We start from the raw sequence: 25,419 nt of genomic DNA on the forward strand, positions 1-25,419 counted from the left end.
CCACAAGTGCAGACTATGTGGACTATGTATTCTAGGTCTGAGTTACCTACAGCCAGGTGGAGGCTCAGTAAGAACTACCGTTCCTCATCATCAAATAAATAAATAAATAAATCCCTCTGGTGTCAAGCTAGAGATTAGATGATGATTTTCTGATGTAATTATCTAAAAGTCACCCCCTTTGTGAGATGTGCAGGACATTGCATGTGTCATCTCCAAGGTTCACTGGGAGTTAACCTATTCTGTGCAGTTCCTCAACGCTTCCCAAGATGGCACAGAGTAAGTTTCTGGCTATAGAAAGTCAGCCAGTTTTCTCCAAGTTCAACATCGGTATAGGCAGAAAAGCAATAAAAACCTTTTAAAATCATCAGTGATAGTGGTGCAACCTTGCATATTATCACTCTCCTACTCACACCAGTGTAGTAGGTGGAACACAGAGTCTCATGTCATCATCTGAGATAAAGATGAGGAATGGCAGGACAAACAGGTGACTCACTTTAATGGATCTGCTTCAGACAAGAGAAACCTGTAATTTCTCTCAGGTGTGCTTGACGGGCCCACTGTGGAGTGAATCACACACTTGCACAAGCCTTGAAGCTGTGGGCAGCTATACTGTTGTCAGATTGGCTTCTTACAACAGGCGGCTGGTTCTCACCAGGGCCTCCCGGACTTCCCTTCTAAAAGATGAAAAAGATGGGTCATGGCCACTGAAGGAAGACTGTGGGGGGCACCAGTGTGGGCACATGTGATGCCGGGGCACGATGGTGGGAACTCAGTGCCAATCTGCCAGCTGGTTGATTCTCCACCTCCCAGCTGCTAGATCTACTTCCTGGATACCGTGAGTACCTGTCCCAAGCCCACACCTCTTTTCTCCTGAAGAGAGAAATGTTTTTGAATATGTTCCATCATGGGAGAAATGTGTGATTTATGATGGTATTTTCTGGAATGCTTGATTCTGCAGGATCCTTCCCGAACATTATTTAGAAATTGGCCAGCTCCAAGTTGGAGTGTTTCCTAAGTCTCTTTTATGTTTGTTTTTCTTCAAAGAGTCATCGGTCAGGCTCTAATTGCTCACTTCTAGGAGTGAAAAATGAAAAACATCCTGTCAGGCAATCAGACTCACTGTCCCTGAATTGTCCTCTTGCATGATAAAATTCAATTCCCTTCCTTTAGACTGAATGCAAAGCTGAATGTTTTATAAAAAGCATTCTGTAGTGGTTTCTTCTTTAACCAGGCTGACAAAGCTGTCTTTATAGAAACTTAAAACATTTCTTCCACTTACTGTTAGAACCTTTTGCAGAGGTATGTCCCTTCTTTTGAGGGGACAGTGATGTGCTGTTTGAAGTCTCATATTCCTTAGATTATGAGATAAATCCTGAAAGCTCTAAATTGTTGTGTCCCTAGATGCTGATTGTGTGTGTGTGTGTATGTGTGTGTGTGTGCTTTCTTCATGGGAGAGAGTAATTGCTGGGACTATCAGTTTCTTTGAAATTATGGTAAATACCAGGATAGTTGGTGAGCTGTGTGGATGCCTCCCAACTCTGAGTTTTGTGATCTTGAGACCTATCAGAATTTGGATCCAAACTAATCTCAGAAAAGATACTGAGCTACAAAAAGATTATCTGGAAGCCGTCTAAAATAGCCAAGGAAGAGATGTTCCCAATTCTGATAGATCTTGCTACCTTTCTTTTCCCCAAGGTTCTGTATGAAGTACCCTATCCTAGGCAAGGGAGAACCACTAAGAGTAACTAAAGAGAATCTGTTATTGAGGCCAAGAAATAGTGGGTTTTAAACACATAAACAACTCATTTATCCATCTGAGGTTATAATCAGAATTCTAATTGCAGTAATGGAGTATATGGGACATACAGTTATGGAATTTGGCTTAGGGCAACAAAACATACACACACCCTAAAATGTGGGTCACCTAACTCTTAGGTTCCTCGCCCTTCAGTTAACCTTTCTGAATTGGTCACTCATATCAGACAAAGGGATTGTCCAAGGAGTATGAGGTGAGTTACTGTCTAGATAAGCTGGTGGGAATGGATGCCTTCCTCTCACCTCGTGTGGTACACGTCAGCAGAGAGGAGCACTTAGGGACCGTGTGTACTGATTTCCAGATGTTCCCAGACCTCTCACCTTAGGGTGTTGGCATCAAGAGATCTGAGAGATCACACTTTCCACACATTCCCTCATCACTGACTGCATTTATTATTCCTGGTCTGACCCTTTCTTATTTTCTTTGGAAGTCCCAGTGCCAGTCCTTGCCCAGCATGTTCAGACAGGTGGGGCACATCTCAGTCTGTGAGAGTCATCTCCAGCTCCATCAAGCACATACCCAAGTCAGCTCCAGGACCCAGGCTAATCGTAATAGAAGATGGTGTTCAGGTTTTCTGGGTCTTCCAGGGGAACAGTGTTCTGTGAGTTCTGGTTTGTAGACACAGCATGGAAAAGACCCATGCATGGTCATGTCACCCTCTTATGACACCCATGGCACACATTCATATGCTAGCAGGGCTCTCTTTTTCTTTTTTCCCTTCCTTCACATGGATTTATTTCTTATTTACCTAGTTGGGACCTCCCACTACATTTTTACCTACATGCTTCAGGTAGTACAATGAATAAATACGTAGTAAATCTAGCATTAGTGAGCATTTCTGCTTAAATCACTAGGTTTCAAAAATTACCTAGAATTGCAAATACCTTGGCCTTCTCTATCTGTGGGTTCCACATCCATGGGTTCAACCAACTTTGAATTAAAACCATTAAGAAAAAGCAAAATGTGTCTATACCAAACACATCTCTACCTTTTTCTTGTCATCATTTCCTAAATAATAGAGTCTAAAAACTATTACAAAGCATTTGCCTTGTATGAGATACATAATCTAGAGACGTTTTAAAGTTTAGGGGTGGATGTGCACAAGTGACATGCAACCATATTTAATTTGGTATGAGGGATTTTCTGTGTGGGTGGATTTTAGTGTCTGTGTGGATCCTGGAACCAATCTCTCCGGGATCCTGAAGACCACTGTATGATCACTTGCCTCTCTAAGATAGAAAAGTTTCCTGTTGATTGTAAAACAAAACTTCAAACGCAGGGTAGGGATCTTTACTCATTCATTTTCTCTCTGAGGGATCATAATTGACTTATACAATGGATGCTTACTGAGTGTTCATTTATGTACCTTACACTCTGCTGGGTGCTGAGAGAAAAGTTAGGTGTTCACCTCCCAACTAGCAAAAGCCTGATTTTTGCCCTTTCTGTACCCTAGATGTGACCTGATTTCTCTCAGTCTCTGGGGCTAAGAGCACTGATGTGCTCTGTTGACCCATTGTGATCAGTGCTTGGGCAGTGGGGTGGTGGGTGTTGACTGCTGTAAATTGGTTGGGAAGGTAGTTCACTCTGGGTCTATTGGACCATGCTACATTTTCTTTTAAGTTTCTGAGCCAACAAATGTTATTTTCTCTCTCTTTAATCACTAGGTTAGAGCAGGGAGCCTGGCTTAATTCAGCAGCCTAGAGTTGCTGTTTATTATTGTGTGAAAAGCAAAGGTGGACTGTAGTGGGTAATTCACACTTGTATAAGGATGCACAGAGGTGATTTGTGGAGGAGGGGAGGAGGAATTTGGGACATGGATTGATTACTTTTACATGTCTTGAGAAAATGCCGTGTAGTTGCTTTTATTGCAAAAATAAGTATCTTGCAGACTCTTTGGGAAGAAAATGTGGAGCTTTTTTGGGAGCAAGATGTGACTAGTTAGAAACTGGAGGGAGTTTGTTTGCAAATGAAAAATTATTATTTACCTTGTTGCCACAGATAACTTCAGGCAAGAGTTCTTTTGTATCTTGTTTTTTTCCTCACTGATTTTTATTTTCCATTCCTGAACCTGTTCTCCTTGTGATTGTCCCAAGCTTTGGTGTAAGTGACTTAAAGAGCTCCCATGAACCCATTGGTACAGGGGCCCAACAAATACATAGCAGGGCTGAGTTTGGGCAGATTAACTTGTTTGCCTCCAAGATGACAAATTTTCATGGAACAGCAGCTTAAAATTCCCCAAAGCATTTTTGATGAGCAAGCAAATTTTAATAAAAACTGGGTGACATGTTTTTTTTTTTTTTAATTTTATAAGAACTCTCGGAAGCTTTTGGGGTGTGTGTGTGTGTGTGTGTGTGTGTGTGTGTGTTGGGGACAGAAGGAAGTCTGAGGGGAGTGGTATAGCACACATTGTTATCCCAGTTGAACTAACCATGGAACGCCTTTGTCTTTCATCAGAAAAATGTTCTACAGAAACCTAGTTTAGGGTACCATCCCTTCGTTAAATATAGCAAATACCAAACTCTATTGTTTGCCTACTAAAAGTAAAGCAGGCAGATTTCCTAAATTCAAAGAAAATTTAAATCCGTGGATACAAACATCTCACTGTTAAATTTTCCTTTAACTTTTAGTGCCTGCTACAAGCGCTTGGTAAACTAGTGGTGGATCATGTGGCAGACATAGATATTCATAGCTACAGTACAGTTCTGAAAGGTCTAATCCTTACTGTCTTGCTTTCCCTCATCCTGAGTACTAGGATCCTGGATTTAGTAGCTAGTGACTTATCTCTCAAACAAAATGTTTCTCTATCTCCGTATAGAACTAGGGATGTTATGGAGACTGACAATTTTGTTAACAAACTGAATACACTGGAGAATTAGAAGTCAATAAATGGTATAAAGGGAATTTAAGCATAAAATACATGGAACAACTCTGGATTTTCCATGTGGGATAGAACATGGCATTGACTCCAGCCATTTGTCACCAAAAACTGGTGACTCAGCCAGGTGAGTTAGCCTGGGGGAGATTTACATCTAAAAGCTGCTTCTTTTAGTCCTGTGTTTTGCTCATGTTCCTTTGGATGATTCACAATTCTCTTGTCCTATTTAACTTAGTATTCAAATTTTGCATCATTGTTCTTTTCTTTCCCTCATTCTTTCAAGAGATAACACAAGATACTGGAGAGGAACTTTGCTTGTATTTGCAGAAACTTCTCAATTTGGAATCATGCACAGTTAAAGTTTACTTTAATTAAGTCTTGATCAGTGGTAAATCAAAGAATGTGGGCTTTCTCTACTCTGTTATATAAAATACCAGTCTCTGGTTATGAATTGTGCTGCTAGGACTTCTTTTTATGTTTTAATTCTCAGAGCTCTGTTCTCTCTCTGCTTTGCAGAACATTTGGCTTTTGGCTTTGGCCCCATCTGAGATACCCCATTCAACTTTTTTTTTGGTGAGAAGAGAAACAACCCATTTGGGGCCAACCTGAGAACACCTATAGGATTCATCACAGTGATCAAACTCTGCAAAATAAGGATTCTATGACTCCTCTTGTGTAAGGTTATTGAAATTCTCCCAACATTTGTAGCAACTGAAGAAAACTTACCATATAATTATCATACCTAATGATACATAGGTTACATATACAAACTACAATAACACAGGTGATCAAAACCCTCCAGGCAATTATGCTCAGTTCATTTTTCTTATAGTCATGCTTATGATTTTAATTTTATATCTCATACATATTTTTACTAGTAAAACTTTTCTTATATGAATATATAAAATATATCATTATCTCATAATGTCCCATAAGAGTACAATGACTTATAAAAAATGTCTTGACTCTTGGATCCTACACCCTGAATACTTTAAGAGGCTATGCTTACTGGGAGACCCCAGCACTGGGAGGGGAAGCATTTTTGGACCCCACAAATTATATCATATTATTGTGTCAAATGCCTGACTCTTCCAGCAAGGTTAACTTTAAATAAAATTTCTATATTGACAATTATGGATGGTAAAGGGACCCTTCTCCTGAAGTTTCAGATGGTAGGTGTTATTATTTATAAATACCTCCTTTTGGTTCACCTTAACTCATTTGCACATTTAACACTATGATCTCTAATGGAGGATAATTTGGTTTACAGGCAACATCAGTCTAATGATTTGGTCCTGAATGTGCATATCTTTTCTCCCTTGTATCTTGGAGGGAAATTTCAGCATAATTATGAAGAATCGCAAAGAGAAAGGATCAAAATGACTACTTTAGTGAAAGAAATGAACAGTTTTCAAGTTGACAATGAAAACAAACCTTATAGTCTATACTTCTGTTTTTTTTTAATTTTAATTTTTGTGTGTGTTTGGTGCTGGGGATTGAACCCAGGGCCTTGTGCATGCTAGGCAAGGACTCTACCAACTGAGCTATATCCCCAGCCATATATTTCTGTTTTTTAAATTGCAGACTATAGTCCATTAGTAGCTTGTGAATTTAATTTAATGGGTAGCAACCAGTATTTGCAAGAATGTCAAATGGAATATAGTATGCATGAGATGAATTGGATATGCTAAGAGTATCTTGCTTATAGGTAGGAAGGATAAATATTTTCACATAAAGAATTTTAAAAACATAAAGATCATGTATTTTTCGGATTTATGTATAATACCTATATACACACCTGTACCTATATACATACTGAGTTATAATGTAAGATTCATTTCTTATACCATGGTCAAAAACTTTGAAAGTCACAGTTGTATATATGAAAGTTATGGATACATTTAATACAATTTTTCCTGCCTCTGCTGGTAATTTCTTTTGTGATGATTGTCTACATATTTGTGTTAAACAATATTCATATTCCAAATTGGTTAGAGTGCCCATCCACCATTTTGCAACACACACAATAGCTTCTTCCCACCCACACTGTAAGATGATAAATTCTGTACACGCAATCCCCACATCTGTGCAAATTCATTACCACACTTTGCCTGTCATTCTGCCATGTTCTCTTTCCCCTGCTCAGACTTGCTCTACAAGATGATTTTGTAAATCAAAATACTTTCCCCCCGCAAAAAAAATTAAAAAAAATACTTTCCCCCATTCATTGGTTAAGAATTTTAAAGTCAAAGACAACTTAAAGCCTTCCTGCAAGTACCTGTCACTCTGATTTCAGTAGGAGGCTCCCTAGACTTAGGAAAGTTCATCTTAGATTTGACTCCACCCAGTAAAGGTCTGATGTTAGATCAGATGGTCTCAGGAGTAATGACGAATCAGAGTTAGATCATCTCCCTTAGAGCTTTCCCCTCACTAAGTGGAACTGAGGTTTGCTGAGGGCTTATTCTCTGCCTAGCCTTGTTAACCAGGTCAGTGTATGGGTGAACCTTCTTCTCACTATTAGATGGACTTGTCTGTGTCCCCACTGCACATGCTTTATGGAAAGGACAGCAATTTTTAATTTTTGTTCCTCCAGCATCTGGTAAAGTTTCTGGCAAATAAAAGGCATTTGATAAATGAATGAATCAACATTTAAACTTAATGAAATGAAAACAAAAAGACTCAGTGAAGTTAAACTAGTTTATAAACAGTGGAGATAAGATTGCAGTCTAGTGCTTATCAACTCTAAAATCCATGGTTTTTTCACTTTTCTGCCTGTACCTTCCAAGAAAACCATTCTAAGGAACTCTTACCAATAACAGGTATACATTATCACCATTACGTATGAAAGTATAATGGGATGACCAGGATTATCTGTGACGAAGTTAAACCATGGTATTTGATACTATCTTGGAGATCTGGTTTTGAAAAATGGAAACATTAGGGAAAAAAATAAAAGGCAAGAAACAAAGACATGGCAACAAACAGAGTTAACTTCCAGTGCTTCTAGTGGATCTATACAGAAATCTATTCATCCAGTAGAGGAAGTCTCAGTGTATGTTCCAGTAGCAGACAATTGTACATGTTATGTTCACTTTACTTGTCTCCAAGACAAAGTATTATGAAGGATAGTGATTCTCAATGTGTGTGGGAGAAAGTCTCCTCTAGAACACATTTGGCAAAGTAAGGAGACAATGTTGGCTGCCATACTTGGGGTGTGTTTTGGGGGGGTGCTGGTGGCATCTATTAGATAGAAACTAGAGATGCTGCTAAACATCCTACAACTCACAGGAGAGCCTTCAACGAGTAAGAATTATCCAAATGTCAATAGCATCATCCCAGAGAGACCCTACTATAGAAATCAGGAATGGCTGTCCAGCTGGGCCATTTGAGCTGGACTCTAGGTTCTCATACTTTTTATGTGAGTGACCTTGGGCTCATAGTTGCTCAATTCTTTGTGCTTTAGTTTCCCACTGATAAAATGAGGATAGTAATAGTATCTTCTGTTATATGATTAAATGAATTAAAGCAAAGAAAGTGTTTAGACTAGTATAGGCAACAGCAATTTTTGACAAATGGTACTTTAAAGAAACGTAGATTAAATAAGGACCGATGCTCTGTTGGACTTACATCAGTCCTGGTGCTTCCCTTATTCCTGTCTTCTGCTGTGGATAGGTCAACAGTTCAGAGAAAGACTTTTCTTTTTTTTTTTTTTATCTTAATTGGTTTGAAAATAGATATTGGTTGGTGTCCCTTTGGGAGCAGGTTGTTTGGGTGTGGAGATCTCAGAGTCCCCTTGCTAAGAGACTGGTTAGCCTGCTAAGTGCAATGTTAATGTCACTTATGTGAACTGATCCCCTTTGGCAGGACCCACTTTTTTTCCTCTATTGCAGGTTAAGATCCTAATGTGTGAAAATGAAGTCCCAGGCTACCATGATTTGCTGCGTAGTGTTTTTTCTGGCTACAGAATGTTCCCACCATAGACCCAAGAATCATATAAAAGTAAGTTTGAGCCATCTCTACATGGTCCCAAGAGAAATCCCTCAGTTTCTCTAGATAGCTGGATTTCTGATAAACAGCATGTCCTTTTAAATACATTTATATGACTATAAGTTTACTCTTGCTGATACTAACTTTCTAAGGAAGGGAATAAACATAGAGGAAAGGTGGCAGGAATGTGATTGGAGAGCAATGGCATAGTAGAACCATCCCTTCGCAAGCCACAGGGAATGTGGACAGGGAGCTGAAGAGAGGAGAAAGCACTAGCCTGGCAGTTGTAGGGCAACTTAGATTCAGATCTTGATTTTGCTTCTCACTAGCTACACAAGTTGTTTTACTTTTTTGAGTCTTAGTTTCCTTATCTATAAGATGAGGTTTGTTTTTTAAGATAATATTTATAGTCCTTTATAGGTCTAAAAAATTGTTATTCTGTTATTATAACCAAGGACCCTTCCTAGTATATGTCCATTTCTTTCTTCTAAGGATGTAGCTGGAGGGTCACATTACAGCATTTCACCTTTATAGTTAATAGAGTCCGAGCTTGATTGGCATAATTAAAGCTTCCCAAGAGATGTACCCTAGGGGCTGGGACTATATCTCAATAGAGGGCTTGCCTGGCATGTATGAGGCACTGGGTTCAATCCTCAGCACCACATAAAAATAAATAAAATAAAGGTACATTGACCACTAAAAAAAAAAATGATGTACCCTATCCCCTAACTTGACCTTCAGAGCCCAAGTGACTCTGTCGAGGTTAAGCCCTCATGGAGGGCAGTGTGTTCTCTGTGCTCTCATCTGTGTTCCCTTGGGCAAGTACCTGCAATACCATCACAGGAATCTGCTGCAGGTATTTTCCTCATCATGAACATATTTCCTTTCCATATTTACATGGAGCCTCTAAGTTGAGATGAGCAAAGACAGTCCCACAGTAAAGAGGGCCTTTGGGGATTGTGTTTTTCAGGATAGAGCAAAACTTCAAAACTTTGAAGGGAAACCTGGGACCGGAAGGATACAAGGTATGTATCTCTAGAACCATCTTTATACATTTGGAGACAGGGCAGGATAAAGGAAGGACACTGATGTTCCAAGCATGCCCCCAGGCCACAGGTGTTCCAAGGAAATCATTATTTCTAATAAGTCCATCATATTTGCCACTATTGGTAGATTTATTACAACAATACCATTATCAATGGCATAGTCAGTGAAGTGAGTTTGCAAACATTCCTGTGTATTCTACAGCAGTTGACAAATGTCCATTTTCAAACCCCAAAGGAAGTAAATCTGTTCAAACTAATGAGCTAACAACAGGCAGAACAGGAAAGAGGACCAAATTCCTCCTTTCCTTCCTTCAGATATTTTCAGGGTGCTTTAACAAATGCAACACTGTGGTGCTGAGAGGTCTGTTGAAGCAATGCCAGGTGGATACCATGATGGTGAGACTGGTCACTCTCAAGAAGTGAGACATAAACTAAGGAGGTAAAGTCATTAGTAGTAATATAACAAAATCATGTGGCTCACACCTACATAGTAGGGATAACTGGATTCTGCACAGTCATGGACAGGTATAGTTCTGGTGGCAAACACATCTCTAAATAAATGTGGACTTGGAAAGAAAAAGAGGAGAGAAAGGTAGCTAACATTTACTGGGTATTTATGACAACACTTATCTAAGTGTTGAACAAAAGGCTGTCTCATTAAACCTTTGTAACAACATTATAGCATCATCTCCAAGCAAATGAATGAAAAAATTAAGAACTACTCCAGTTAAATAACTTGCAAAATTGTTATATGTGGTAGATGTCAAGGAAAAATACATACCCAATTGTTTTCTTTCCAAGAGAAAGCAGTAGTCCAGGCCCTAAGTATGGGTGCATGACTTGATTCTAACCAGTTGGTCACCTCATTTTATTGACTTCAGCACCTAATAGGTGTCAGCATCATCTACATATTTCCATTCTATTGTCACTATCTTAAAGGCAATTTTTCTAAGAATACTTCAACAGTTTCTTTCTTAGACTTCCTGTCTTGTGCTAATTCACTCTGACCTATGGGCCATATTTGGCCCACCACCTGTTTTTAATGGAACACAGTCATCCCAATTCAGTTACATACTGTCTTTGGCTACTTTTCACACTAAAAAGACATAGTTGAGTAGATGCGACAGACACCCATGTGATCTGCAAAGTTGAAAATATTTATTCTGACTAGGGTTTGCTGTATTTAGAAAATAAAAATATAAGATGCCAGGTTAAATTTGAATTTCAGATAAGCAATGGATAATATTGCATGTGTCATAAATACAGTAAAAATAATTCTCTCTCTCTCTCTCTCTCTCTCTCTCTCTCTCTCTCTCTTTTTAACAAAACACTTTCAATCCACCCTCATTTTTTTTGGCAGATTCTAAATTTGCAAATTCACTTACTCCCTGAAATTTATTTATAACCCTTAAATCAATACAGTGTTCTTGTGATCATTCACAGACATGCACAGAACAGCGAAAATGGAGTTGCCTAATGCACAGGTTCCCAGCTAAGATTGGCCAAGGTGATGCCTTGTGTTAGCTTTTTGTCACTGCAACCAAAACACTTGACAAAAAAAAAAAGTAGAGGAAGAAAAGTTTGTTTGGGCTCACAGTTTCCTAAGTTCAGTCCACGGTGTGTTGCTTCTGTTGACTCTAGAGCTCTGGGGCTGTGGTGAGGCAGAACAATGTAATGGAAGGGAAAGGCAGAGGAAAGCAGTTCAGGACACTGCAGCAATAAAGCAGAGAGAGCTAATTCTGTTCACCAGGGTCAAAATATAAACTCCAAAGTCACACACCCCCGTGACCCACTTCCTCTAATCACATTCCATCTGCCTACAGTTACAGGCCAGTTAATCCATATCAGTGGATTAATCCACTGATTAGGTCACAACTCTCCTAATCTAATCATTTTATCTCTGAAAATTTTTGCATTGTCTCACACATGGACTTTTGGGGGACAGCTCATATCCAAACCACAACATCCTGCTTTCTTATTCTAGCTCTCATACTACGAATGAGTCCTCTTCCAGTCTGCATAATGCATGATTTTGCATTTTTGTGCTTTTTGTTTATGATTTCTTTTTGTATAAAACGCCCCCCAACCATAGTGCCAAAGTGCTGTCTAGTGTTTCTAAGTGAGAGAAGGCTGTGGTGTTTTCTGGAGAAAATACATGGGTTAGATAAACTTGGTTCAGGCTTGAGTTGCACTGCTTATGGGCCCTGAACTCAATGTTAATGAATCAACAATATATATTAAATAAGGTGTCATTTAACAGAAACAAATAATACAAGTTCATATATTGATCAGTTGATGAAAATGTCATGAGCAGAAACTGGCAGGAATCTAACCTTAAGTTCCCCTAGGATGGTTGGTTCAGAATGCTAATTCATGGTGAATTCACAGAACATAACTCCTGTGAATAATGAGATTTGACTGTATCTTAAGTAAAATTAACATTTAAATGGGTTTTCTGTATTTTATCTGGCAAATACTTATACAGTTCTGTGCAGAATAGTTTACTGATTCTTGCTCTATGCTGTTGCCAATTACCTTTCAATAACAAATCCAATCATGTTTTCTGGTAACTCTGATGCTAGCACAGCATTCAGTGCCCCTCAGGACTTTACCCGTGCTTTCCTTCAGTTCTCACTGCCTGTACTTCCTCTCAGGTGTTCTGAGCTAGATTTTCTAAATGACCTCTAGATGCCCTCTCCACATGCTGCTCACTCTGCCTAGACACCAGCATCCCCATTGGCCTGGCAGCCCTTATTCATTGCTGCAGACCCAGTTCAATGTCACTTCCTCTGGGAAGCAATCCCCAAAGTCCCAGAATGAATTACATGCACTTATCAGAGTGCCAGTGCAGAAATGCTAATTTGATCTCTTACTCATTTCTTTTTCCTTTTTAGAGAAATGTCATGAACCTTGCCTTTCCTCTACCAACTGCAGCCAACCCTGTGCTAAGCACTTTCGTGGAGAAATCGGATTTATATGTCATCAAAAAAAGTGGCAAAAATCAACTGAAACATGTACAAGCCTTTCTGTGGAAACACTTTTTAAGGTGACTCATTTGCATATTATTGGTATAGGAGCTAATCTCCCAGGTGGTGGTGGAGACATATGTAATGCTCTCTGTTCAGCTCAGACCTGGATTTAGGAAAATATAGAGTGGGTTAAATTTGTCTTTTGTCCTTTTTCTCTTACCCCAACTCTGGGGTACTCTCATCTCTGCCAATTTCATTTCCCTTCTCAGAACCTTTTCCCAACAAAGACTTGAAGCTCATTTACCCTGTGGTATAAATGATTGCTTAGAGATTCAAATTTAGCCTTAAAGTTGGATTTGCATGCTCCTGTGTTAATTAATCAACTGAATGTCTAGAATTAAATTTGATATCTTTCTTTTTTAAGTATATTTTTTAGTTGTTGATAGACCTTTATTTTATTCATATGTGGTGCTGAGAATCAAACACAGTGCCTCACACATGCCAGGCAAGTGCACTACCACTGAGCCCCAGCCCCAGCCCCTGATATCTTTCTTTAATACTTTCAGTCTCTTGACCAAAGGAAAGTAGAGATGTGTGATTCAGAGGCCATAGAAATTCAATGTAGAGAACACATCTCAGTTAAAATTAAAATGTCCTGTTTTATATTTTTGCACTTAGCCCCCATTTCTTTCTGTCTTTCCTTCATACCATTGAAGCATGTGGGTCCCTGCATTTCCTGTGTGGTTTTATAAAGGGACTTCCTAGGAGTCTGTCAATTAACATAGGTAATCATATAATTATCCTTGCAACTACAGTGGCATTCAAAAGTGAATTAAAGGAAATAAATTATTGCTTTGTCTTATTCAAAGTCACATTCTGAGGGAGTCTACGTAAAAGCATCAGGAAATGAGCAAATAACTTCTAACTTGTAAATTATAAACTTTTCAAAATTGTAATTCTTTAGCATTTGGTATTTCAACTGCCAACCTCCAAAAACAACTCCCATTTGAAATTCCATGTGGTTTCTCTTTCTCTACATCTCTGTGGAAAATCATCTTGTTATAATAATACTTGTGTTAAAGCCACTTTCCTGAAAGTGAATTCCAGTAGGGAAGGTCAGTATCAGTATCCTGATTTCTATGGGAATTTGATGGATGTTGATGCTTATTTGTGACCCTATCTTACCTGCCTCTACTTCTCAGCACTAAAACCCCTTTTTAGGACCACTTGCTTCTTTTTCATGTGGATTGTTTGTGCTTTTAGTTCCTTTAGTATGATACATGCCAGAAACTCAATCATTTTTTAATAAAACAACAATCTTTTTTTTTTTTAAAAAAAACAGGACTCAAATGCAGCATTACGTCTTTCTGTAGCAGCACCTTCTATACCTCTACCCATTCTAGATTTTCGAGCTCCAGAGCCTGTTAAGAGTGTAGCTCAAAGAATCTGCAAGAATTGCCCTCATGATTATGCTTGCATCATTGATGTTGTGAAATCCTCAGAAACCACATCTGGAAATATTGCATTTATAGTTGAGTTATTGAAAAATATTTCTACAGATTTGTGTGGTGGTGTTACCCGGGAGAAAATGAAGGTACTCTTACACTGGTAATAGTTTTTTAAAAATCTTACACTTTAACAGTTTCAGATGTATTTTTCAGGGTAAAAACTACAACTACCATAATAAGAACATCAGGCATTTCACTTCAGTTTTGCATATTGACTTAAGTTAGAAGATTTGAAATACATTGTGATCACCATGAGCAAAAATGGAACTTACTCTAGTATTTCCAAAATTATGTTCTGGTAGAGCACAACTGTTCTGAGGAATGTTAACAGAGATTACATTATTTTTGATACTCAGGATGGAACCCAGGGGCGCTTAACCAGTGACCCACATCCCCAGGCCTTAATTGTATTTTATTTAGAGACAGAGTCTCACTGAGTTGTTGGGGGCCTTGCTACGTTGCTGAGGCTGCCTTTGAACTTGTGATCCGCCTGCCTCAGCCTCCTGAGACACTGGAATTACAGATGTGAGCCACCATGCTCAGCTCAGTGGTTCTATCTTTGAAAGGTGGCATAGCACTTGCAGGAAATTTTGGTTTAAACGCAGTTTTCCTTATGGCAGAATGTAGAGCCTTTAGTGTGCTAATGAACATCAGCACTTATTATTAAAGAGAGGGATATAGAGATATGGTACATAGTGTTGTTCAAACTTAGATCACCAAAGAATCCACCGCTACTCCACTCATGAAATAATCATTTATCCTATCTCATGGGAAACTTGGGTTCTATATCCTGTGTTTTGGAGATGTTGCCTTTGGTACGATGATAAAGCAGGTAATTTTTAGCTGAGGTCTGTATCATTTGTGTGTATGTGTGTACATGCATTTATATATGAGATCTTTTACTTTTCTTCCCTGTGTGCAACCTTACTTATGTGAGACTTGAATACAGAGAATTTGAAGAGAAATATGTCAAATAAGAGCAGGTAATTAGATGTTTAGAAATTTTAGATTTTAGAAATCCACTTTGTACAATAACGAGCTTTCCTCCACTGCAGAGCTACAGTGAAGTGGCCAACCACATCCTGGACACAGCAGCCATTTCAAACTGGCCTTTCATTCCTGACAAAAATGCCAGCTCAAATTTGTTGCAGTCAGTGAATTCGTTTGCGAGCCAACTCCATATCCGCAATGAGTCTGAGGACATCGTGGATGAACTCTTCATTCAGATGAAAGGCTTTCACATCAATCACAACACCACAAAGAGAAGTTTCAATTTCTCCATGAGCGTGGATAATACAACAGAAAGCATCTTAGGAATGATAGAAATTCCCAGGCAAGAGCTACACAAACTGCCACCAGGGGACACATTCCGAGCCATTAGCATAGCTTTTCCAACCTTGGGGGCCATTCTGAAAGAACCCCACTTGCCAAATGAGAGTGTTTCCAGACCCATAAATGGTCTGGTCCTTTCAGTCATTTTGCCAGAAACGATGAAGGAAATCTTATTCACCTTTGAAAAAGTCAATAAATCCCGAAGTACCAGGGCACAGTGTGTTGGCTGGCACTCCCAGAAAAGGATGTGGGATAAGAATCAGTGTAAGAAGATGGTGGATACCATGGACAAAGTGAAATGCCATTGTAACTATACCAATGTGATGATGTCGTTTTCCATCCTAATGTCCCCCAAATCTGTGAGTGACAAAGCCCTGGACTACATCACTGGCATTGGACTCAGCATCTCAATCCTTAGCTTGGTTCTTTGCCTGATCATTGAAGCCACAGTTTGGTCCCGTGTGGTTATGACAGAGATATCATACATGCATCATGTGTGCATCGTGAACATAGCAGTGTCGCTCCTGATTGCTAATGTGTGGTTCATCATAGGCTCTAACTTTACCATAAAGTCCCAGGAAGACAACTGGTGTGTCACAGTGACATTTTTCAGTCACTTTTTCTACCTCTCTCTGTTTTTCTGGATGCTCTTCAAAGCGCTGCTCATCATCTATGGAATATTGGTCATTTTCCGTAGGATGATGAAGTCCCACATGATGGTCATTGGTTTTGCCATTGGCTATGGGTGCCCGCTGGTTATTGCTGTCACCACAGTTGCTATCACAGAGCCACAGAAAGGCTATGTGAGATGTGATGCTTGTTGGCTTAACTGGGATAATACCAAAGCCCTCTTTGCATTTGTCATCCCAGCCTTGGTCATTGTGGCTGTGAATCTCCTTGTGGTTTTGGTTGTTGCTATTAACACTCAGAGGCCCTCTATTGGCAGTTCCAAGTCTCAGGATATGGCCATAATTATGAGGATCAGCAAAAATGTGGCCATCCTCACCCCATTGCTAGGACTAACCTGGGGTTTTGGAATAGTCATTCTCATAGAAGAAACTTCATTGATATTCCATATAATTTTTGCTGTGCTCAATGCTTTCCAGGTAAGTTCCAAGAGGGAGATTTTGTGTGTGTGTATGTGTGTGTGTGTGTGTGTCTGTGTGTGTAACTTGGCTGGATAGAAAGAAAAAAAAAAAGAAAAGGAAAGGAAAAAAAGGCTATGATTTAAAATTACAGAACTCAAAACACTCCTTCCATTTCCTTCCACATCTTATGGATATTGAGTCTCTTACTCTGTTGACTGTCAAGCTGAATTTACCTGACCAGGTCAGTTGGGTACAAATCTCCTTCCTTCTCTCCTCAGTGATCCTCCTAAGTATCCCTCCTAAGGTTTCAACACCAGAAGTCAATCTTATCTTACAGAGGAAGTCAGGGAGGTGTGAAGCTATGCTCACATCATGCCTCAAAACAAGCACGATTTTATCCTTTTCCAGTGGAATAGCCGATTTTCAGTGAAATAACCATTTTCTATAGTATGAAGAGAGGGCCCTTGGCATTCACTTTGGATGTTAACCAGTTAGGAGTTCTCATACCTCTTCCCTGCTAGTCCTTGTAAAATAAATCTAAGTTGTTATTTAATGAAATGGATCTTACCATATTTTTCCTGGTCTTGGGAAACATATGGTAAAGTCTCAGTCTCAACCTCCTTATCTGTAAAAGAAAGATAAGAACCTAAAATGGACTCTCACATAGTTGGTTTGGCAAGATCGACTGTCTCAAAGTTGTTTTACTCCCTCTTGCTACTCAGCTTGTACATTTGGGACACTGTCATTAGCTAAATTGCTTTCTATGCCTATGAGTAATAGGTAATTTGGCAAGTCCACAGTCTCAATTATGGTGTTAATCAGGGGTTGGCAAACTATGACCTACTGCCTGTTTTTGTAAATAGGGTTTTACTGGAATATAGTCTTGCTGGTTTCTTTACCTTTCCCCCCATGACTGCCTTTGAGCTGCATTGGTACATGTGAGTCACTGCATGGCCCACATGGCCTAAAATATTTACTGTCTGGGTCTTTTCAGGAAAAAAATGACCTGACTACCACTTTCAGGTATATCAGTATAACTGCTTAGTTATATTAATATTGTTATGTTAATTATTATTTGGCATTTGCAGGTAAATGGATGGAGTTGGAGAATATAATGCTAAACGAAGTAAGCCAATCCCAAAAATTAAAGGCAGAATGTTTTCTTTGATATTATTATTCTATTTCAGTGTGGGATTCAAAAGATAAGACAGATTAAAAAAAAACTCCAACTCAGATCACTTACATATCTTACTTAGAATTCTTTCTTTTAAAAATTATGCTCATGGGGCTGGGGATGCGACTCAGGCAGTAGCACGCTCACCTGGCATGTGCAGGGCGCTGGGTTCCATCCTCAGCACCACATAAAAATAAAATAAAAGATGTTGTGTCCACCAAAAAACTAAAAAATAAATATTAAAAAATTCTCTCTCTCTCTCTCTCTAAAAAACAACAACAACAACAACAAAAACTATGCTCATTAACTAGTTAATTCCCTGTGTTTTATTGGTGCATTATATTTGTACATAATAGTAGGATTTGTTGTTATATATTCATATATGCACACAACATAACAATATGATTTGGCTAATATCATTCCCCAGTATTTCCCCTTTCCTCTCCTTCTTCTTTCCTCCTGGCTCCTTACCTCTGTAATACTGGTCTTCCTTCTATTTTCACAAGATTAGGAAATCTTTCTTTTTCTTTTTCTTCTCTAGAAAAAAATATATTATTCTTGACTTTCTGTTACTCAGAATTCTTAAAAAACTATGTAGCATATTTATTTCATTCTTCCTGTTGGATTAAAGAAAAACCTTTGTTTCAAGTTTTTTTTTATTATTTGTTTATTCTAATTTGTTATACATGATGGCAGAATGCAATTCATTTCATATTACAGATATAGAACTGAATTTTTTAAGTCACTGATTGTACACAAAGTATTTTCACAACATTCGTGTCTTCATACATGTACTTAGGGTAATGGTGTCTAACTCATTCCACCATCATTCCTACCCCCATTCCTCCCCCACTCCTCCCTCCTCTTTATCCTAAGTTCCTCCATTCCTCCCATGTTCCCCCTCCAATGCCATTATGAGTCAGCCTCCTTATATCAATAAGAAAATATTCGTCCTTTGGTTTTCGGGATTGGCTTACTTCACTTAGCATTATATTCTCTAACTCCATCCATTTACCTGCAAATGCCATGATTTTATTCTCTTTTAATGCTGAATAATGGTCCATTGTATATATACACCAAAATTTTTCTATCCATTCATCTACTGAAGGGCATCTGGGTTGGTTCTACAATTTAGCTACTGTTAATTGTGCTGCTATAAACATTGATATGGCTGCATCCCTGTAGTATGCTGTTTTTAAGTCGTTTGGGTATAAGCTTAGGAGTAGGACAGATGGGTCAAATGGTGGTTCCATTCCAACTTTTCCAAGGAATCTCTATACTGCTTTTCAGATTGGCTGTGCCAATTTGCAATCCCACCAGCAATGTATGAGTGTACTTTTCCCCCACATCCTTGCCAATACTCAAAAACTTTAATAATAATAATAACAATAATAATAATAATAATAACCCAATTAATAAATGGGCCAAGGAACTGAACAAACACTTTTCAGAAGAGGATATATAATCAATCAACAAACATATGAAAAAATTTTCAACATCTCTAGCAATTAGAGAAATGCAAATCAAAACTACTCTAAGATTTCATCTCAAGTTTTTTTCTTTCTTTCTTTTTGTTCTTATTTTTTGGAAATCAAAAACTTTTGGATTCACATTCATTGTCCCACTATAGAAGTTACTCTGGTGACTAATGATCTCATCCTCTTTCTTACTTTGCAACTTAACTAAACTCCAGGATGTTTTGTTCTATATTTCTTTTTGAGCTCATTTGTATTTCTGTTTTCTTGATAGAAAGAAAAATACCCACTTTGTTTTGATTTGGGGGCTGGGGTTTGAACCCTGGACTTTGCACACACTAGGCAAGTGCTCTGCCAACCCAGCTGTACCTCCAGCCCCCTAAATACTTTTACTTGTATACAATCCTGTTTTCTCAACAAGCTATCCCTGTGACTCACCTTTAACATTTTTAGTCACCTGACTGGTGTTTCTTCACCCTTAAACTATCCTTAGATGGTGATTTTAGGCCTTTCAGGTCTTTGTAGCTTTCTCTTTCTTTCATACAAAAATATTCTTCCACTAGCTGAGAGCCCATGATTGCCTATTTACAGAACAGTAACTGCAACTCAAAGCAGACTAGAAAAGAAGTTTCATTTTCTTAAGGCGACTTCCATGATTGTGATTTTTTTTTAAAAAAATTATTTATTTATTTTATTTGTTTTAATTAGATACACATGACCCATGACCGTACAATAATCTTGACATATCATACATTTGAATCAGATGGGGTATAATTTCTCATTTTTCTGAGTGTACAGGTTGCAGAATCACATTGGTTATGCAGTCATGTATATACACACAGCAATAATAATGTCTATTTTATTCTGCTGCCCTTCCTATCCCCCCTTCCCCTCCTCTCCCCTCCCATCACTTCTCTCTACCCAATCTAATGTGACACACTTCTTTTTTTTTTCTTTTTCCTCACTTCGTCATACATGTATTCTGTATAACAATGAGGGTCTCCTTCCATCTTCCGTGCAATTCCCCTCCTCCCTCCCTTTCCCTCTCACCTCTCTTCCTTATTTAGTGATAATCTTCTTCTCATGCTCTTCCTCCCTACCCCATTTTGAGTCATACCCCTTATATCAGAGAAGACATTTGGCATTTGTTTTTAGGGATTGGCTAACTTCACTTAGCATAATCTGCTCTAATGCCATCCATTTCCCTGCAAATGCCATGATCTTGTTATTTTTTAGTTCTGAGTAATATTCCATTGTGTATATATGCCACATTTTTTAAATCCATTCATCCATTGAAGGGCATCTAGGTTGGTTCCACAGTCTAGCTATTGTGAATTGTGCTGCTATAAACATTGATGTGGTTGTGTCCCTGTAGTATGGTGTTTTTAGGTCTTTTGGGTATAGTCTGAGAAGAGAAATAGCTAGGTCAAATGGTGGTTCCATTCCCAGCTTTCCAAGAAACATGATTGTGATTTTGAATTACAAGATTCGATGTCATGTGTAACTGTCCTCATAAGTAAAAACAGCTACTACAATATTTGGAAAGAAAGTTCAGAAGCTTTAATACGGTTGAAGATTCTATTTTATATTTGTAGTCATTCGATAAATATCAAGCCTCAAGAGAGGGATCCTCATCCAAGGAGGAGGTAGACTCAAAGGAAACACCCATGAATGCATTTTTGTCTGCATCAGTTTCTAATGTCCAATTGCTGTCCTAGAAGTTATGGAGAACAGTGGTATTAAAATAACAGCTGTGGTACTGTTTGAGAAGCTGATCTTCATCATTCTGTTGAATTTTACCACAGGGTTTCTTCATCTTGCTGTTTGGAACCATTATGGATCACAAGGTAATTTGAATTCACTTAATTCCTTGCAGATGATTTCCATGTGGCTAAAGGAAGCAGCAGTACAAGGCAATTTGATGGGAGGGCATAGTCCAGGGAGCTGTGTTTAAGAGAACAGCTCAGGGCATCAGCTGTGAGGGGAGAACTATACTCTCTCATCTCACTCTTTATCAGGTCAGCAGGAGGCTGTGTAAGAGCATAATTGGTGAAAGGAATAGAAACCATGGCCACAAATTTAATTTTAATTCTAAATCTGATCACAACCACACCTCCACTTTTACCCAAGTCATATTATTTGCCACTATATTAAGCCATCGGATGCTGCTTTTGTCAGGGTTACTGGTCTTAAAGTTTCAGGACAATTTTGAGTCTTGGGATTTTTGTTTCCTCTGATGGTTTTGAGATATTTCTGTCATTGCTTTTTTAGATAAGAGATGCTTTGAGAATGAGAATGTCTTCTCTGAAGGGGAAATCGAGGGCAGCAGAGGTAAGCTTTTAGACACACATGGGATGGTCAGTGTCCTTCTCGGTCATAAATATTGTAGCTCAGTACCCAGGACTACTAGCAAAGACAATCAATAGGTCACCTTTCATTCACTCATGTCTTCATTTTACAAATTCGGGGTTTCTTGCTAAAACAGAACTTCAGCAGAATATAGCTTACGAGAGATTTTTGCACATTGGGTTTATTTGAGCTAGATATTTGGGCCCACTGAGATGGGACAATGTGAATCCATGATCATTGATTTATAAAAGATGAGAGGCAGGAAATGAAAGTTGAATTGGAGATGAGATTCTAGTGCAGCCCACTCATTTTATGGGTCAGGAAGTTAAGATGGAGTGTACTTATTAGATGTGTACACAGTCACCCAGCTTGGTGAGAATTGCTCCATTAGGAAACACTGAGGAAGATTTTGACCTGGCTGTTTGTCTTTTAAGGCATTGACTAAAATTGCCAACATGGCTATATTAATTAAAACTTATTTGTTTAACCAATAGATTCTTATTAAGAGCTACTTCCTTGAAAACAAGCTTTCTGGATATACTGAGAGCCACCATTTAGGGTTAGCTTGTACTGAGTATGACTTTTAGTACCACATCTCTTCAATTTTAAGATGGGCATTTTCTTTACCTTTTAACACCTTTAAAGTTGAAATGTATCTTATAACCAATTAAATATGTCGTGGCTTAATTGACAAGTTTTTTTTTGTTGTTGTTGTTGTTTTTAGCAAAACAAAAATGATGTAACTGATAATCTTACATTCAGTGAAATATGTTAATTTAATTCCTTGTAGTTGTGATTTTTACATGTTTATCTCTAGGAAGGCTACACATAAACATACATATATATGTAAATATATATCATTTTTTGTCAGTATCGTTACTCGTTGTCACCTCTGTTATTTCTTTTTTCCCATTTAGAATGCATCATTAAGTCCAACCAATGGATCTAAATTAATGAATCGTTGAGGGTAAAATGTAAGTATGAAAACACTCAAAGAGAAACTTCACTTGAAAGTTTCACTGAGCCACTCTGTACACAATAGCCTGATCCATGATGCTCTAATGAGGTGGGAGGGGATTAGGGGACATATATTTTAGAAAATAGAAACGTCTTTATTTCCTGGCACATAAATGAAATTGTGTATGTTTTCTTTAAAATCTGTGTCACTTGAGTTAAATGACCAGACCTTAAGCACCCAGGGTGTTTGGTAAGCACACGAAAGGGACATACTCCAGGGCAGGGCTAACCTACAGGGAAAAGCCAGTACTTAAGCCACCATAGAAAATTACAGACTGAGCCTCAGGAGGAGGCTGAATTCCAACGGTGAGAAAGAGGGCGGGAGATGAGAACAGAACTTGCAGTGAACTTGGAGGCCCCCACTGTGGGTGGAGACTCCTTTTATTCCAATAATCTAGGGTTTAGATTGCTTTTAGAACCAGGACTGAAATAGATCTGTCAGGTGGCCCCAAGATGAGAGGAGGAGAGCTGCAGAGCCGTGAAAAGCAGGCAGTTCCTTTCCATTGTGGATTCAAGGTGGGAGAACCCCATCTGGGAAGGCAGAAAGGGCGACCTCCTTCCTATTGAGGCCACAGCTCACAGCGCCCTCTGCTGTTCAGGTGAGGGGGCAGGCCTGTAATGGGACCGGAACAGGCTCTTTTACCCACTGTGATTCCAGGGGCAACAGGAAGGCTCCAGGTTCTTCCGAAATATCTTCTACTTGTTTGTTTAGCCCTGAAATTCACTCAAAAGGATGCGGAGTTCAGTTCATAATTTAAAAACGAGATGACTGAACAAATACTGGAAGAGAAGCGACAGGGTGTACAAAGGACAGTTGTAAATTGAGCTGCAGAGTTGTTCTAGAGACCAAGTTCAGAAGAGGAGAGAGAGCACTGCTCACCCAATTTAGGGTTGGAGGAGCAGCTCAGGGAAGGCAAAGGGCACAGAGCAATACAGCTGGAAGACAAACCTTCCTTCTCATGCCTGGAGCCTCATTTTCTCATCTATAGATCAGGATTAGTAATAGCACACACCTTGGTTTCAGGAGAAGATGAGCTAGAACTCGTGATGCCCCTAGAACACCTGGCTCAATTCAAATTGTCAAGAAATGTCAGCCATTGTTCCTGCTGCTAACAAGTGTTCCAACCATCTTTCCCAGGATGCCCATTTCTCACTGTTGTCCTGGGTCCCGGGACTGAGAGGTGAGTTCCAGAAGAAGAATGCATGGGAAGTAGTGTGGAATGAGGAGGGACAGCTACGGTGTCTTTGAGGACCTTTTCCTCTTGCCAGGAGTGACACCTAAGCTGAAGAGAAATCGAAGATGCCATGTGATGAGGAGACTTTAAAATGGCTGATCTACTGACTCATTGACTCATTTGTGGCCTGCAAAAGTCTGGCTTCTTGTCACCCTTGGCAAGATTAAGGAAACCTGCAAACCATCTTGTGGCCTCTGTGACAAGTCTGGGGTTGGTGGGACCTTGCTGGGCGTGGGCTGCTCTCATTTCCAAGGCTACCTCCTGGCTCCCTGACTCAGTCATCCCTCCCTCTGCATAATTCCTGAGGGACAGGGGTTAGATCCAATTTCAGGAGCAGGGTTGGGGGTAGGAGTGTGATGTTGGATTGTCAGGACAAACACTGAATATACTTTGGAAATGGCTTATTCATGGTAGGTTTCATAAAGATAAGGAACAAAACAAAAGAAAGCTATTTAATGTGTTTATTATTTAAGTCTATTTTAGACCTTGAATGAGATAATTTACCTTTTAGGATCTCAGTTTCCTTAGTTGCCTGTTTGGGCAACAGGCAAAATTCTTGTAGACAGTACAGTGTATTTGTGTACCTGCACACAAGTGTGCATGTGTGTGTTTATGTGTTCATGTGCATATTTTAACCATTATATGTAAAGAAAAATTCTGGTTGCTATTTTAGGAATAAAATACATATGTTTACCTTTCACAACTTGCTCACGTGTGAGTTCATTCAAGATGAACTTCCCCATTGATAGTACAATGTTCCTGAATATCATCCTGTTACCAATCCACCTCAGCTAATGGGCCAGACCTCCAGGAGGTCTGGGAATGCAATCCTGCCACATGCCCATGGAGTGAGAACTTGGAAATGTTTGGAAGAGACCACTACCCTGACTTACCTTTAAGAGGTCTCAATGAAATTATTAACACCATTTTCGTTTTAAACAGCAAGGCTTTCATTAGAAATGAAGATGGCTGTGTGGTCAGGGGTAGGACATTCTGTCCAAAGCAGATGTCATAGAAGTCACTTATTCGAAACTTTTTCACAAAACAAATCAACAAAAAACATAGTGAGTACCTCTTTTCAGGGCTTCAGTCAAAATCTTTAGTAGTGGTTTAAAAGCAAGAAAAGACTGTTTTATAACAAATATTAATTGTTCAAAGGATGAAAATTTTTAGTAGTTGGAAATCATTTCTCTCTTATGTTATTAAAATAAGATGTTCACAGGAGAGATGTGAATTTAATTTCAGTTTGTAAAGACTCTTGTGCATTAGTTTATTGATTCACATTTCCTTATTGACTCATGCTTCTATGAAAACAACTTTTATTTCTTTCAATCCAGAAATTCCAGAGCATTATGTAATTCCAAGCCAAATGGTTGCCTTTAGTTTGTAGATTTATACTTGGTTTTATAAGAAGGTCAAATTAAAAAAAATTCCTTATAGTAATTCCACTTAGTCTCCTGTCTTTTTAATATTTTCTTAAGTGTTCCATTTATTTAACACATGTTAGAGAGATACTGTGCTAAGTGCAGTCAGTTCTGCAATTACACC

At 38.8% G+C, this 25,419-nt stretch overlaps 1 protein-coding gene across 9 annotated transcripts; it reads left to right on the forward strand.

The window, feature by feature from the left end:
• Nucleotides 1-544: 544 nt before the first annotated feature.
• On the forward strand, nucleotides 545-24,975 carry LOC124100526 (adhesion G protein-coupled receptor F4). 9 transcript variants are annotated; one of them, XM_058583059.1, is made up of 12 exons: nucleotides 546-835; nucleotides 4,632-4,818; nucleotides 5,208-5,366; nucleotides 8,582-8,690; nucleotides 9,649-9,703; nucleotides 12,619-12,770; nucleotides 14,036-14,287; nucleotides 15,257-16,639; nucleotides 21,076-21,117; nucleotides 21,542-21,601; nucleotides 22,537-22,593; nucleotides 23,775-24,963. In XM_058583059.1, exons 4-11 carry the CDS (start codon nucleotides 8,604-8,606, stop codon nucleotides 22,582-22,584), a joined length of 2,079 nt encoding a protein of 692 aa, XP_058439042.1. In that variant the 5' UTR covers nucleotides 546-835; nucleotides 4,632-4,818; nucleotides 5,208-5,366; nucleotides 8,582-8,603; the 3' UTR covers nucleotides 22,585-22,593; nucleotides 23,775-24,963. The 9 variants fall into 9 exon arrangements, 8 of the variants coding, with proteins under 8 accessions (XP_058439045.1, XP_058439042.1, XP_058439044.1 ...); XM_058583061.1 differs by lacking the exon at nucleotides 4,632-4,818 and having other exon boundaries at nucleotides 14,036-14,224; nucleotides 23,775-24,969; XM_058583058.1 differs by lacking the exon at nucleotides 4,632-4,818 and having other exon boundaries at nucleotides 5,208-5,371; nucleotides 23,775-24,964.
• Nucleotides 24,976-25,419: the final 444 nt, after the last annotated feature.

The sequence above is a fragment of the Marmota monax genome, unplaced genomic scaffold (genome assembly GCF_021218885.2).
Source record: "Marmota monax isolate L192 unplaced genomic scaffold, Marmota_monax_Labrador192_F-V1.1 WCK01_AAM20220418_F8-fsc00281, whole genome shotgun sequence".
Taxonomy (NCBI): Eukaryota; Metazoa; Chordata; class Mammalia; order Rodentia; family Sciuridae; genus Marmota; species Marmota monax.